We start from the raw sequence: 15,152 nt of genomic DNA on the forward strand, positions 1-15,152 counted from the left end.
TCAAGTAAGCTTTATTTGAAAGCCTTTAGCTAAATGTGTCTTAGGAGTTGGGACACATATTAATATTATTATTAAGAGTAAACTTTTTAAATTCTCTTAATAAATATATAATAAACATATAAAAACTTAATTTTTTGTTTTTTAACTATTTAGGGTAGTATATTTCTGTAAAAATTTTTAATGGTTAATTGCTTTGATACCTTTTGAAAACTAGAAGATAAATAATCCTTTCTAATGTATTATTACATGATATATTTTATTATGCACTTTTAGCATATGAAATAAATTTCTTTGCGTATTTTATCTAAATATCAAATATTCTTTTAAAATTAAATTTTAAATAATTAACTTACATCATTTTAAAGTATATTTAACATGAGTTTCAAAATTTATATTTTTTTTTTGTTTCTCACGGTATCCCTCAATCCAACAGGTCAAAGACTAATCTGTCGCGGTACTGAGATCCATTTATGTTTCAATTTATATTTGTTCAGACTTTAAGAAGGTACGGAGCATTTTTTTTTATTCTGTTGTTAGTTTTTGGTTATCTGTCATGTTGTATTAATGGGCTAGTTGTATGGTCGACTATGTTATTATTGGGCTTATCATACATTATACATTGGTATGAAACATAACGAACATATTTTTTAAGTTTAAAAATTAATAAATTTTAAATATTTGAATTTTTCTATAAAAAAATAATTTTAACAAAAATTAAACATCAAATAATAGACACTACAGAATTAGCCAATAGTTAATACAAATTTTGTTAACAAATAAAATAAAATACGAAGCTGAACTTTTTACTAAAAAGTCAAGAACTATAAAAAAAAAATATTTATGAATATTAAACTGAAATGCAGTTGTATTTTGCTACTGTTTCTTAGCTTAATTTGGATAAATAATTTAATTAATCTTTTTTAAAAAAATAGCTTAAACAATAAATAATTATATTAAAAATAACTTATAAATAAATTATTTTATATTTGAATTTTTATTTTTAAAAGTACTTATTTTATAAAAATATAGTAAAAAAATAATAATATTACGAAAGTAGTCATTTTTTTTAGCTTCTCTATAAGTTTCTAAATAGCTTATTAGAAAGCTACAATTTAGTTTTAAAAATTACATCTAACATTAATACTACTACTTTTTATAAGTCAAAAGTTTAAAAAATTACTTTTAAAACTTTCCAAACGGACCTTAGTCTTTCTTTCTTTCTTTTTTTCTTGGCAGTTACCGAAAAAAAAAAAAAAACTGAAATTTTAGAACAGTAAACAAGTATTTTAACAAAAATAAAAAACCTTTGAAGTTATAATAAATATATTTTACAACTGTACACAAATTTTTTTTTTTTTTTACAACTCATATAATTATGATTGGAATTTTGAGTGTTGGTCTCTTTTTCTTTGTCATGCTTATACTATTACGTATATATCTTTAATTATTAGTATGTATAAAGGAGATTCCTATACTAAACCATAGACAAAAATAAAAATTTAAAAAAGATGGTTATTTCATTCAGTTGTAATTTAATCTTTTATCAATAAACAAAATAAATTTATATACCTATTATACTCAAAGTGAAAGAACCGTATCAAAGTAATTTATTTATTTTCTTAAAGCAGGTTCATTTAATAATATCAAATAGAGGATTTTAAATATAGGTGCATTATTCTCTTCGTTTTTCTTAATTAAAAAAAATTATGATAAAGGAAAAGGTTGCTCTAGTCTGGAGTTAGAATATATCCTCAACTTTTTTTATTTATTTTATCTTATAAATAAGTAAATAAATAAAATTATAGCATCCTATATTTAATTTGACTTCATGCAATATATCTAGTGGGAGTTGATTTATCTAATTGTGTTTTTTCTCACACATCATAACAAATAACAACAACAACGACAGTTCGATTTTTCAAGTTAATTGCATTGCTGAACAATTTACTAATATAAATAAAATTAGAGAAAGTATAAGGAGCTAATGGGTTAAGCGTACAATATGTACAATGAAAGTTTAGAAAATATTAGAGATATAACCATTAGTATTACATTGTCCTATCAGTTACGCTTTTGAGATGAGTGGTTTCATAACATGATATTAGAATTCTAGATCCAAAAAGTCAAGAGATCAATCCTTAATGAACTCCAAAATCAGCTTAAGCTTTTGGGAGGAGTTGTTTTATAACATGAGATGTTTATTTATTCCTGATATTCGGATGATTATTCTAAATAGTATGAGTGATGTTTATTTTATTTATGGACCAAAGATTTAGTCTATCGTACACATTTTAAGTTTAGGCTATTGGCTCCCTAACACCACTCATAAAATTATATAGAATACTTCACATTCAAAGGGTGAAATGGACTTTTCCCTTAAAATTAGGAAAATGTTAATAACTGAATTTGTTGGGAATAAAAAGCGAGTGTGTATTGGTGGGCCGAAAACAACAAAAAACTGAAAGGAATCATTTTGTGCGTGTTGATGGAAACTGGGAAAAAAAGATTAGGCACAAAAAGTAGTGAATTTTGAATTGAATATTCATCACCCTCTTTTGTTTCTCGTCAGCCGCTCGCATCAGCATCAAACCACCTCAATGGATTAGTTGATTACTATTTCCTACTCACTCTAATTAACATAAAGTAATAACAGTAGCTCCATTAATAATAAAGTTAACGCGTGATTTTGTGTTCCAATTCCCATTTAATCATAATTAGTAGTAAATCATCATTTCATTTCTCAGTTTCCAAAGCTCTGAATTCTGAAACGCCAGAATGGGTCACGGAGACTCCAAACTGTCGTCTTCTTCCGTAACGGAAAAGAAAGCCTCCCGTCGAGCTCGCTTCAAGCAGCGTCTTCACATCGGCCACTATATTCGCCACCGCACCGCTAACTCTAACGGTAACGCTAACGGCAACGGCAACGGCAAAGGATCTTCCTCCTCACAGAAACTCATCTCCGCCGACAACTTCGCCGGAATCGCCCTCTTTACCTTACTCCGCGTAATCTCTCTCTCTCTCTCTCTCTCTCTCTCTCTCTCTCTCTGTAATTCAGCTGAAATTTACAGTTATTGTGGTTGTGTAGGCGGAGATGCAGTTCAAGGACAAATGGATTGCATGCCTTTCACTCGGAGAACAGACTTTCCGTACTAAGACCTCCGACAAGTAATCAACTAATATTCATCTTCTTTTCACTATCGTAACTCTTTGAAGAAGATGTTCTTTCTACTTTCTGCATTTGTTTTAGGAATTAAAAAAAATGTAGTTAGTTTATGTATTCATTCTGTGTTTTTTCCATGATGGTGCAGTACAGACAAGCCTGTTTGGAATTCTGTGAGTACTCTTCAACTGTTATTCTTCTTTTTAATTTCCTTGAGTTGGTGCTACCATGCTGTGTATATGTGCTTTCATGTTTATGCGCCTCATATAACTAAGAAGTACTTTAGGAACTTACGTTACTGTGTTGGAGATTAATGCTACTTATGTAAGTATCTACAACCATGCTTTAAAAGTTCAGGCATTATGGGTGACCACAAAAAAGTTGGACATGCTTTGCTTTCATTCATCATTCCTTTTACTATAGGAACTTGAGTTTAGTTTGCTGTGATATTAGTTTACTCAATTCCTTTTACTATAGGGCAGTGTTTCTTCTCTGAGACTGATATTCTCTTTCCCAGGAAAAGAAACTTCTTTTGGAACAGAATGGACCACATGTTGCAAGAATCTCAGTTTACGAGGTATGCTATAAGAACCGTTTTAGTTTTCTTTATTTAATTATGCGTTACATCTGGCCTCTGGGATGTCTTTCTGCTTCATTTCAAGAGAAGAAGTGTTTGTCAATCTCTATGTGCTAGAAGGCAATTCAGTTTAAATACTGTATCTAACTCTGTTTTTGTTTTCTCATGCAGACCAATAAGTTGTCCAGCAATACTCTTGTTGGATACTGTGAGATTGATCTGCTTGAATTTCTGACCCAAGTGAGGAAACTTTATTTATTTTCATATATATATTTTTTAATTGTGTGTAGTTGGATCTATTCATTTACCAGCTACTTTATGTGCTCTTTAGGGTATACGCACAAGTTATGCTGAAAAGGGAGGAAAAGGCATCAAGGGGAAAAGAAGTGTAATGGGAGGGTTTAGATAGTTTTATCTTATTCCCCAAGGAAAAAAGATTTGGGGGAAATTATAAAATCAGGGTATTTGTTTTAGGATGGGTGGGGGGGTTGAGGGATTAATAATACCCTTTAAACGGCTTTCCCTTTGAAACAACAAAACTTTTGGATAGGGGTGAGGGTTAAAACCCTATAAACCTCTCTTACTTCCCTTCTCATTCTAGATCAAACCCATGAACACACCCTTAAGCATTATCCATTTGCTAAACTTTGATGCCGATGACTTGGCAATGCAGGATTCTGATTCTGACACTGAGATCATCAACCTTTTAGATCCATCAGTTCCAGGAAAAGTGGTTGGCAGCATTTCTATTTCATGTTCTATAGAGGTATATGACGTAAATGTGTATACTGTTGTTAATTTAAGTATGACAAAGATTTCTAACAATTATGAATAAAACCTAACAGGACCCAATTGAGACGCAGAAAGGTTTTGTAAGACGCATCTTATCTATAGTGGTAAGTTTGATATTTCCTTTGCATTCTGATAACCTGTGTCTAGTGTGGGCCTGAATAACTGACATATGAGGTTATCAGAAGTAGTAGTTAACCATCCTATTGCTACATGGGAGTGATGATTTCATACAATATTGTACCAATTGCTAGTAGATATTAACGTGACTATTCCAGTTTCTTCTTGGTGATTCCTTTTTTCTGTTTGAGGCTCTATAAAACTGAAAGGAATTCCATATAAGTTGAACATATATATGATAGAATAATCTTTGAATTATATACGTCATAGAAAGTGCAATATGTAATTCACAATTGTTTTGATAATTTAAATATAATTCTCTCATATAGTATTATTCTCTAATAGTAGTTATCAACCTGAGACATTCTGCTGTTGGCAGGACTTCAATGAAGATGGGATGCTTTCACTGTCTGAGTTTTCTGATCTAATCGATGCTTTTGGCAATCAATTAGCAACCAGCAAGGTACAGGCCTACATCTATTTTTTTTTTCCCAATAATTTTGAGCTTGCTGAATTATCTCTCATTTGCTTGTATACCCAAATTTGGATTTGGAATATGATTTTCTTATCTTCTCTTGGGATTAACTAATGAAAGTTTGAACTTTGAACCTTGAATTCAAACAATTGAAATTTGCTTTAATGGTTATATCCAAGCCTAAGCTGATCTGGCATAGTGAGATAAGGCTTTGTTATTGTGTTGTTGGCTATACCCAAGCCCAATTCTTCGTCATAGAAGGTGTGAACCTCACGGTTCAAATAATAAATCTTGAACCAATACAATTTCTAGTTTTGTATATATTTGTTTCATTGCTTCACCGGTACAATTTCTTTCTCAACAGAAAGAGGAGTTGTTCAAAGCAGCTGACAAGAATGGAGATGGTGTTGTTAGCATGGATGAATTGGCTGCCCTTCTTACATTTCAACAAGAAAAGTAATGACTAATCTTGATGCAAAAGCATGGATGTAAAAGCTTTAGTTTTTTAAACCTATTGTCATCTTCAGCTATCATATGTTGTGTTAAGTATTTCCAGCTTTTCATTTGTATTGCTAATGATGTATTATTTTTGAATGATTTAATTAACCACTCAATCTAAACTTTTAGCTCAGTCTAAAAAAATGATCAACAATGAATGCACTGAATTAGGAACTTGTTTTTCAAACTGTCGTCCAATTACTTTTGTTTGATTTTTATTAACTTAACTAGCTGCTGGTATTTGCAGGGAACCACTGTTGAATTGCTGTCCTGTTTGTGGTGAGGTTCTTAATATTTCCGACCAGTTGAACAGCATGATTCACTTAACACTCTGTTTTGACGAAGGGACTGGAAATCAGGTGATGACTGGAGGATTCTTGACTGATAAGCAAGCTTCATATGGGTAATCTTCTACATTGCTACTAGTTTAGACTTTGAGAGACAGGATACCAGAGCACGATCATTATTGACCTAATGGATTACATATCAATTTTTTAGTGTGACATAAAAGCATTTATGATTGTTAATCAATAAAATAAGAAACGAGCTCGTCAATCAAATAAGAAACTTCACTTATTATTTATTTATTTAGGTGGTTCTTCAAACTGAGTGAATGGGCCCATTTCTCATCCTATGATGTTGGTATTCGATCTGGATCTAGTGCTTCCCATATCCTGGTATGCCGTTTTGTATCCCTTTTTATCTCTGTATTTTAACAATCTAATGAGATTTATGTCATACATCATAGATTCATGTATGTTTTATAGTTATACCAGGATGTGCGGAACCTCTTGGAAAATCCGTTCTCCACATTTCTAATGTCTGAGTTAGCCACATAACTATAATAATTTGAAGAAAGGCTTCCATGCTCATTTGCTAGATGCATCAATCCTTGCATCGTTCTCACTCTTTTATCAAGCATCAATATTTGTCATGCATGCCAAATTTTTCAAATGCATGAGAATTTGAATAGTATTGACTCAATAACATCATTCAAGTAGAGAATCATTAATGTTTTTAAGAGAATTTGATATTAAAAAAAAATTTACTGGGATTTTAGTCCTAAATTGTACCTGTTCTCTCTTTAAAATTCTTATTTATTTATCTTATTTTTGGTATCAGGTATATGATCGGAAGTCTCAAAGGCTTGTCGAAGAAATAATTGACAAAAAAATTGTTTTGTCTATGAGAGCTATTTATCAGTCAAAAGTAGGCCTTGGCTTAATGGATGTAGGTATGAGATAACCTCAAACCTTTTAGTTCAAAAGAAGTTCTTTATTTATGTAACTTGGATCAAGATCCTAAAAGTGAGGAAGTTGGTAAAGTGGTAAAGTGGTAAAGTGAGGAGTTAATCACTCTTAAATTAAGATAGTGGGGCACACATTTCTTGGAAGTTTCAAATTCAATAGTGATTAACCCCTCACTTTATCACTTTACCAACTTCCTCACTTTAGAGGATCTAAATTCATGTGACTTAACCAGTCATTGCGCATTGTTTTGGGCCTTAAAGCTTATATCTTCTGAACTGTTGTTGTTAGTAGAACGTATTATGATTTTGATGGTTGAAGGTCATCATACAGATATGGATCTTGTAGATACTTCTTTTCCTCTTTTGTTTTTGTTTTTGTCATTGACATTTAAGTTGATTTTGTGCCAAATACCAATAGATTAGGAGTAATAAAAACTATCAGGGTTTTTTTACAATTAGAAGTATTCTGCATACTTCTAGCACCATGGGTCACGTTATATCAGATCTGCTTTATGTATTGGGTTTTCTTAATATTGTATTCTCCATTGGTGGACATCTTATGCGCAGGGGTTAAGGAGCTCTTACAAAGCATTTCCGAAAAGCAGGGAGCACGAATGGATTCACCTGAATCCGCTGCTGATATACCCAAGTTTGTTGAATCTTATAAGGTTGGAAATTGCTTCTTTTATGAAATAATTTGATGTTGGCATGTCATAGGAAAATGTACGTCTGTAGTTATATGGTGTCCCTTGATTGGGAGTTTCAACGAAATTTTCTCTTTATTGAGGTGCCCCCTTGTTTCAACTTTCTTTTTTCTGTTCTAGTTACAGTTTTACTTTAGTTCTTTATGTTCTTAACTTGTGTGTCTATAATTAACCCTTATTATAAAATGTGACTATTGTTGTAGGGTCAAATCAATTTGGCTGAAGTCAAGTATCCACTGGAACAATTTAAGGTGGGCTAAAACTTCTGAAAGAGTTTTAATTCATTTGTTATTGATGCAAAGTTGCTCCTGAACTTCTCTTGAGCCTGTTAGTTGTTAATGAGATTTCTGTAAGTTAATAGGACAAAATCTGGGGAGAAAGGGGACCTGAAATATAAAAAGGCCCATATGATATCTATTATCTGCTAGTAGAATATATATCTCTATTGATCCTGCTAGAACTTGCTCCTAGAACTGAAAAAAATCTTTTTGACCATTGAACTGGTACTAAAGGTTTGGTTGTATACAAGCAGTTGGAAGATTACCATATTTTTTTTCTTTTTCTGAGCAGACATTCAATGAGTTTTTCATTAGAGAGTTAAAGCCCGGTTCAAGACCAATTTCCTCTCCTGAATGTGATAACATTGCTGTATGTGCTGCTGATTGCCGTCTAATGGCATTTAAAACAGTTGATGACAGTTCAAGATTTTGGATTAAGGTACTTCATTTGTTACTTCTCTTGCTTATTGAAGGTTCCTGGTCTCAAATCAGCACTTCTTTTATGTAGATAATTCACATTGAAAATCTGCCAACAGATTTTTTTTAGGCATATTAATCAGTCAATTCTGAAATAAAACAAAATCTGTCAGCCCATCTTAGTATGAAAATGATAGAGTTGTGCTTTTCTCATTGTTCTTGGAGCTTGACTCATTCATAAGTTAGGATAAAGGTGTGGAGGAGGAAGTGGTTTTACAAATAAATATGCTATGATTTATTATTTATTTATTTTCTTTTTTTGTGTGTGTGTGTGTGTGTGTGTGTGTGTGGGGGGGGGGGGGGGGGGGGGTTATTCTTCTTCTACTTTTTTGCTTGACATCAAGCAAGAGATGTAAGTGTAACATATGAAACCATTTGGTTTTTACACAATATCAAGTGATGCATGATGAATACTGTCTTCAGGTAACTATCAGTATATCTACTACCATTTCTTTATGACATTCTATATTTCAACTTACCCCTTAATTTTGAAGAGTTTATGTTCCTTGAAAATTGGAATATATTCTGTCGTTTAATTCTTTCAACTTAAATTATGTATACTTATGGTTCTTGATTGTTCCTTTTAGGGTCGAAAGTTTTCAGTTCAAGGTCTTTTGGGGAAAGAAATGTGTTCCAATGCTTTTGTTGATGGAACTTTGGTAATATTCCGTTTGGCACCACAGGTATTTGTTGCTTTCTTTGTCTTATTTCTTTCAAATTCACTTTAATTTTGCAAGTAATTTGATTGCAAATTTTTATTTGAATGCTTCTTTATTGCAGGATTATCACCGTTTCCATGTTCCAGTATCAGGAACTATTGAACAATTTGTTGACATCCCTGGATGCTTATATACGGTATGAGATAATGACCTAAGGAGAATCATTTTACATTTATGTTTTCTACTTTTCTTGGTGCTGATTGTCATTATTTTTTTTAGGTCAATCCAATTGCTGTAAATAGCAAGTACTGTAATGTCTTCACGGAAAATAAGCGAGTTGTTTCAATAATTTCTACTGTAGATTTTGGAAAGGTTTGTCATCCCTATCAATTTTAATTTACAAATGCCTGAGTTCATAACTAGGTCCTGCACAAAATTCTGCCACATGAATTTATTGGAGAATATTACTTTGTGGATAACAATTCCAATTTGTTATTTCACCATTGGCTGGGTTGCAAAAGTATAAAGGCTTACATTTCTTACCATGAACAATTTATAAATAGCCATCATCCTAGGATTGAAACTACATGTTTTTGTGTAACAAAGTTATCCCATAGCTGCGCGCCTGATATTTAGTGTATTTTTTTTACCCGTATGTGGGAGTAATATATGATTTGGATTCAGGTGGCATTTGTTGCAATAGGAGCTACTATGGTCGGCAGCATTACTTTTACAAGGAAAAAGGGTGATTATGTCAAGAAGGGAGATGAGGTTTGCAAGTTACAGTTTATTACTGATCTCCCAATTTTTCTGTTGCTTGATAAATTAGATTTTTGACTGTTGTGTCAAAAAACTTTTTTATTTGAAATTTCACTTGCATCTATTAAATGGTCCTTGAATATTGTGGATATTACACATAACATGATGAGTGAGATTTTGAATTAATAGGATTGTTACACTTAACATTTAGAAGCTATATCAACACTGATGTTGTTTTTGCTTCTAATCAACATTTATTTGCTTAATATACAGTTTGGATATTTCTCCTTTGGTGGAAGCACTGTAATTTGTGTTTTCGAAAAGGTTGGTATTACAATCGGTTATACTTCTTATGTTCTTTTTGTTCTGGATATTGTCTTGGCTTGAATATTTTAATTATATGAATACATGCAAATTATGCATGGGGTGAGGTCCATTTTGTTTTGATTTGTGCTCTGCAGAATTCAATAGCAATTGATGAAGATCTTCTAGCAAATAGCAGCAGATCACTAGAGACCTTGGTTTGTGTGGGGATGAGATTGGGCATCTCTATGAAATCGTCTTGAAATCTGGTTGACCAACTTGGAATTTTCAATTTGTGTACCATTCTCTTCTAACCAATAACCATGACATTGCTATTTTGTAAAGTACAGATGTATTTCAACCTCTTTCAGCCGTAACTCTAGCTAATTTTATCTGTATAATAAAATATAGGTTTAGCTAAGCGTGATACAAAATCATTGCTTGCAGTTTCAGCTTAGTAAAAGCAAATGAACATTGAACAACCAATAATGTATAAAGGATCTTACACGTCTTTCTCTCGCGCAATTCAAGAATCTATTGTTTCACTTCAACAATTGAATGATTTGTAAACCGATTACTGGTGGTATCGACTGGCAGTTAACCTTTATCATTGTCTTTCCGATGTTTGAGTTTCGCGAATTGGAAAGAGAGAGGAATGGAAAGAAGATAAGAGGTATCTTTTGAGTTTAAAATAAAGAGAAAATTTTGAAGCTAACAATTTTTAGTATTTTTGGCCATCATTTGATCCATATAAATACTAAATTGTTTTTAACAAATAAATTTTATTAATTTATATGTGTAAATTCTAAAAAAATATAAGTGTAAATTTTTACAGACTAAATGTTAGCAAAAAATGATAATATTTACTGATCATGTAGTATTTATTCTAAAATAAGAAGGAATTTCAAAGTTTTAAATATTTAATGTATTTACACGATTTTATTTTTTACTAGAATATTAGGACTAAAAGATATAAATGATAATATAATAATTTATTAGAGATAAAAAGATAAATCAAATTTAAATATCATATTTATGTATATAAGATATCTTGATTTTTTTTTTCTTGGTTAGGTGGATTGAACAACTCACACTTACACACTCCTTACATACTTACTATTTTTCTTTCTCGGTTGCTGTTGATAGAAGTTGAACTCGAGACTTTTGAAATAAGGAAGGGACAGAATGCTGTGTGAGCTAAGTATCATTGTTTGGTTCATTGTCTAGTATCTCTATCATGTCAACAAACTCCTTCTAAAAAAAAGCAGTCAAGAGGGCTTTTTAGTAGTTTTCTTTTATAAAGTAGATCCATAGCTAAAATATAAGAAATGGGTAAGACATGCTGTTGCCCAGTCTTGGGTGGGCCGTCAATTTTCTAAACAGAGACCAGACAAGCCCATCCCATCCCTCCATTGTCCATCAAACCCTAATTCGGTTTAGCCATTAAAATAGAGGGCATAGTTCTTCTTTACACTCTCATTTTCGCGGCGCACACCACTCTCTCTGCACAATCCGATCCCACACACAGAGCCACCATGGTAAGCCTCTACTCCTCCACTGCTTCCTCTCTTTCCATTTTATTCACCAGTTATCCCCAAATTCCCTGAGATTACCCTTAACCCTGCATCTCTGCTTTATTTATTTTTTATTCTTTTAAGACTGTTTTTATAGTCAATTATTATGTGAATTAGATTTGAAATTCAGGAATCTGGCGGTATTAGATACTGGGTCAAGTTCGAAATGCTAAAGCTTGCACCTTTTGGTTCTTGTGGTTGGTTTCTTAGGTGAACGTTCCAAAGACAAAGAAGACCTACTGCAAGAGCAAGGAATGCAGGAAGCACACACTGCACAAGGTTACCCAATACAAGAAGGGTAAGGATAGCATTGCTGCTCAAGGAAAGCGTCGTTATGATCGCAAACAGTCCGGTTATGGTGGTCAGACTAAGCCCGTCTTCCACAAGAAGGTATCAATCTTTTAACTTTTTCCATCATTTTTCATCTTAGTTTTCTTAATTTCTAGTTTTTGACTTATACTTAGGTCACACATTCAATGTAGAATTAAGTTAGATGTATTGATTTTATCTGCAACATGGTTATTCCGAACATTTCTATGTGATGTTCTATTCCTAGTGCATTGTTCAAGGATTCTTCATTTAGTTATAAGTTTGTTTGTTTAATTGGATAGGCAAAAACCACCAAGAAGATTGTCCTGAGGCTGCAATGCCAGGGTTGCAAGCATGTGTCTCAACATCCAATTAAGGTTAGCATATGGCAGAACACATTATGTTTTGTTGTGTTTGAATAAATGGTTGATGTTTAGTTAATGGATGATTCATGTCTTTGTTGTGCAGAGGTGCAAGCACTTTGAGATTGGTGGTGACAAGAAGGGAAAGGGAACCTCTCTGTTCTAGGCAGGAGTATTAGGATTTGCAGTTGTACTGTTTTTGAAGTATCTGAATGTTTTGTTTCTCTATGGATTTCTCCTAGTTATATTTTCATTTTGCAAGACCTTTTTTGTGAGGGAGATGTGAAAAGTGTTACTAATATTAGTGATCTCTTGTTTCCATTTTTTGAATGATTACAATATTCATCTTTTTATACTCCTTTTCAAGTCCCTGCCTTTCTATGTGATTATGCCTTTATCTAATTTAATTAAATGAGTGCCACAATGAATGGATCCTGAACTAATCCACTACTGCATTAGTTAGTTATTTGAAATCTCCAAATGTGGAAACATCTGTTCTAATTATATTAGTACAATATTTACATGCAACCAGCCACCAAATGTAGAAATAAAACATAAAACCCGCAAACAACTGTTCTAATCAGCACACAATATTTACTACAGCAAATAAGAAAGGTGAGGGAATTTGACCTACTTAACGTTGATAATTGCCATAATTCTCTGGATAACCTCCGAAATAAGGATTTTTATTATGTTGTTGATGCTGCTGCTTCAAGAATGCAGCTTGTCCTTGGCTCCGATCCATTTCAAATTGCTGCCACATTAATTGCTCTTCAAGCAACAACTTCTGTTTCTTCTCTATCTCCGACATTTGCACGTAAGACGGCGGTGCCATAGATAGAGAGGCTGCAAAGGGATCTACACTGCCGGAACTCAAACCACTGCCCGGTGTTGGTGGCGCTGGCAATGCTAGCACTGCAGGCCTTCCAGCTGAACCAAGTGCCACACTGCTAGCACTTCCACTCACCCCATAACCAGGTCCTTGCATTGTTGTTGTCATTTCTGCTCGTTGGTACATGCCATTCAACACTAATGTATCAAAGCCACCACCCAATGCAGGCTTCTGGTTCGATAAGTTGCTACCTGATTGGACCAATGCCGTCTCCCAATCTTCTGCTTCGTCGAATGCATGCCATGGAAGTGCTTGGGTTGCACCTGTTGCTGCTGGTAAAGCTCCATCAAACAAAGCCAAGGCCAGTTTGTCTCCCTGGTCTTCACAAGTTACCGTTTCGTCTCCTAAATTCAACAAATTAGCTTCCATTTGCACAGGTTTTTCTACTTGTGGCTCTTTCTTTGGCTCCTCTTTTGCCGGTGCCTCAGAAATGGATTCTTCTGGTGGTGGTAGTGCCTTAATTGCATTCATATCCTCTTCTGGTTCTGGTTCCGGTTCCTTGGCGGCTTTAACTTCCTTCTTTTCTTGTTGGTTGTTCTGTGGCAAGACGAGCTTTCCTTTTATAAACTCTTCCATTATCTCTAGCTTCTTGGGCGTGATTTTTTCAATCTCAGGATACTCAGAAAAACGTGCAATTCCGATATTCTTGCTCCAGATATAAAACACATCTAGCTCATCGAATTGCTTTCCGACACGACAGAAGATGTCATATACCTTGCTACAATCCACTGCCTCCATTTCGGGGAAGCGATCAAGGAAGATACCCAATATTTCTGTTATATCATAATACAGTTGGAAACTTTCCCTCACAATCGGATATAGAGCAACTATCACAATTCTGTGGTCCTTTGCTGCCCCTGGTACATTACATTAAGCAAACATTGATGAAGGAAAGCTTTTATATGAATTCGCCATATTCTTCAATCTGAAATATTTACAAACCTGTGGGACGACATGCTAAAAATCTCTCAAGCAGCAATTGTAAATGATGCATCTTGTAGTAAAGTTTATCCAGTGTCATGTCTTTAACTGGTGTAGATCTTACAACAACTTCTCTGTCCCTGTCCCTGTCCTTATCGATGTCTCTGTCCCTGTCTCTGTCTCTGCCTCTTTCTCTTTCTCTTTCTCTTTCTCTTTCTCTTTCTTTGTAGATTTTTTCTCTGTCTCTGTCTCTGTCTCCATCACTATCGCATCCTCTTTCTCTATGCCTTTCAATGAACCTTTCTTTATACACGTCATCATCAAAACTCAATTTGCCGTGCCTCCCACGGCGGCTTTGCATCTTGAAGTCAAGTCTTTCATCTAGATACAGGGCGTAGGTGCGCACAAATGCAGAGAAGTCCCATGAACCGGATCTTGAGTGGTCACGAAAATCAGACATGTTGAGAAGGCGAGTCCCACGGCGAGTTGAGAAGAATATCTCCTGCTCATAGGCAGGATCACCCTCTGCTAGCAGCCTTTGAATCAACACAAGACTTTTCAAAGCCACCGTCCAACTTCTAGTCTTGCTCAGACGTCTTGAGATGGTATTCACACAAGCACTGATGAATACGCGAGAGTAACATGTTAAGCTCAGGATCTCCCTAAGATACTTCTCTTCGGCCGGGTATTCGTTGTGCCTCGTCGCCTTCACGATTGCCACGTCAAGGTCGGCAAGCGAGGTGCTGCTTCCAACTTTGGCTAGGCCTATGCTTGTTGTATCCTTCACTGCCCCAATGGCTTTTCTGAATGAGCTTGGAGCCATGCTATTCTCTTTCTATCTTCTAAGCCTTCTTATTGTATCTGCTGATTTTGCTCCACTTATATAATCTTCAATATGTTCACAATTCCTGCTTCCTGCAATAATCATATCTAACATGTTATATCAGATTCTTCGAACATGAGCTTTTAGATTTGTCTAAGATAATATGAATGAATGCAAATGCAAGAGCGTAAATGGGATGATACCTTCTTGGAAGCACCAGAGT

General features: G+C 34.0%; 3 protein-coding genes across 4 annotated transcripts; 2 read left to right on the plus strand and 1 right to left on the minus strand.

The window, feature by feature from the left end:
• Positions 1-2,462: 2,462 nt before the first annotated feature.
• On the plus strand, positions 2,463-10,765 carry LOC130955565 (phosphatidylserine decarboxylase proenzyme 2-like). 2 transcript variants are annotated; one of them, XM_057882455.1, is made up of 23 exons: positions 2,463-2,643; positions 2,745-3,003; positions 3,086-3,165; positions 3,309-3,333; positions 3,678-3,737; positions 3,909-3,977; positions 4,069-4,125; positions 4,411-4,503; positions 4,583-4,633; positions 5,026-5,109; positions 5,486-5,577; positions 5,867-6,022; positions 6,212-6,296; positions 6,742-6,853; positions 7,436-7,536; positions 7,776-7,823; positions 8,143-8,289; positions 8,915-9,010; positions 9,108-9,182; positions 9,266-9,358; positions 9,671-9,757; positions 10,019-10,069; positions 10,207-10,765. In XM_057882455.1, exons 2-23 carry the CDS (start codon positions 2,776-2,778, stop codon positions 10,309-10,311), a joined length of 1,995 nt encoding a protein of 664 aa, XP_057738438.1. In that variant the 5' UTR covers positions 2,463-2,643; positions 2,745-2,775; the 3' UTR covers positions 10,312-10,765. The 2 variants fall into 2 exon arrangements, with proteins under 2 accessions (XP_057738438.1, XP_057738439.1); XM_057882456.1 differs by lacking the exons at positions 2,463-2,643; positions 4,069-4,125 and having other exon boundaries at positions 2,663-3,003; positions 10,207-10,764.
• A 566-nt stretch (positions 10,766-11,331) lies between these two features.
• Positions 11,332-12,648, plus strand: LOC130954719 (60S ribosomal protein L44). The gene is made up of 4 exons (XM_057881478.1): positions 11,332-11,586; positions 11,833-12,012; positions 12,234-12,308; positions 12,400-12,648. Exons 1-4 carry the CDS (start codon positions 11,584-11,586, stop codon positions 12,457-12,459), a joined length of 318 nt encoding a protein of 105 aa, XP_057737461.1. The 5' UTR covers positions 11,332-11,583; the 3' UTR covers positions 12,460-12,648.
• Positions 12,649-12,821: 173 nt separating this feature from the next.
• LOC130954718 (putative clathrin assembly protein At1g03050) lies at positions 12,822-15,009 on the minus strand. The gene is made up of 2 exons (XM_057881477.1): positions 14,128-15,009; positions 12,822-14,042 (listed from the first exon to the last, which is right to left on the minus strand). The coding sequence occupies exons 1-2, from the start codon at positions 14,927-14,929 to the stop codon at positions 12,928-12,930; spliced, it is 1,917 nt and encodes a 638-aa protein (XP_057737460.1). The 5' UTR covers positions 14,930-15,009; the 3' UTR covers positions 12,822-12,927.
• Between the last annotated feature and the right edge of the window lie 143 nt (positions 15,010-15,152).

Source organism: Arachis stenosperma, chromosome 10 (genome assembly GCF_014773155.1).
Source record: "Arachis stenosperma cultivar V10309 chromosome 10, arast.V10309.gnm1.PFL2, whole genome shotgun sequence".
Lineage (NCBI taxonomy): Eukaryota > Viridiplantae > Streptophyta > Magnoliopsida > Fabales > Fabaceae > Arachis > Arachis stenosperma.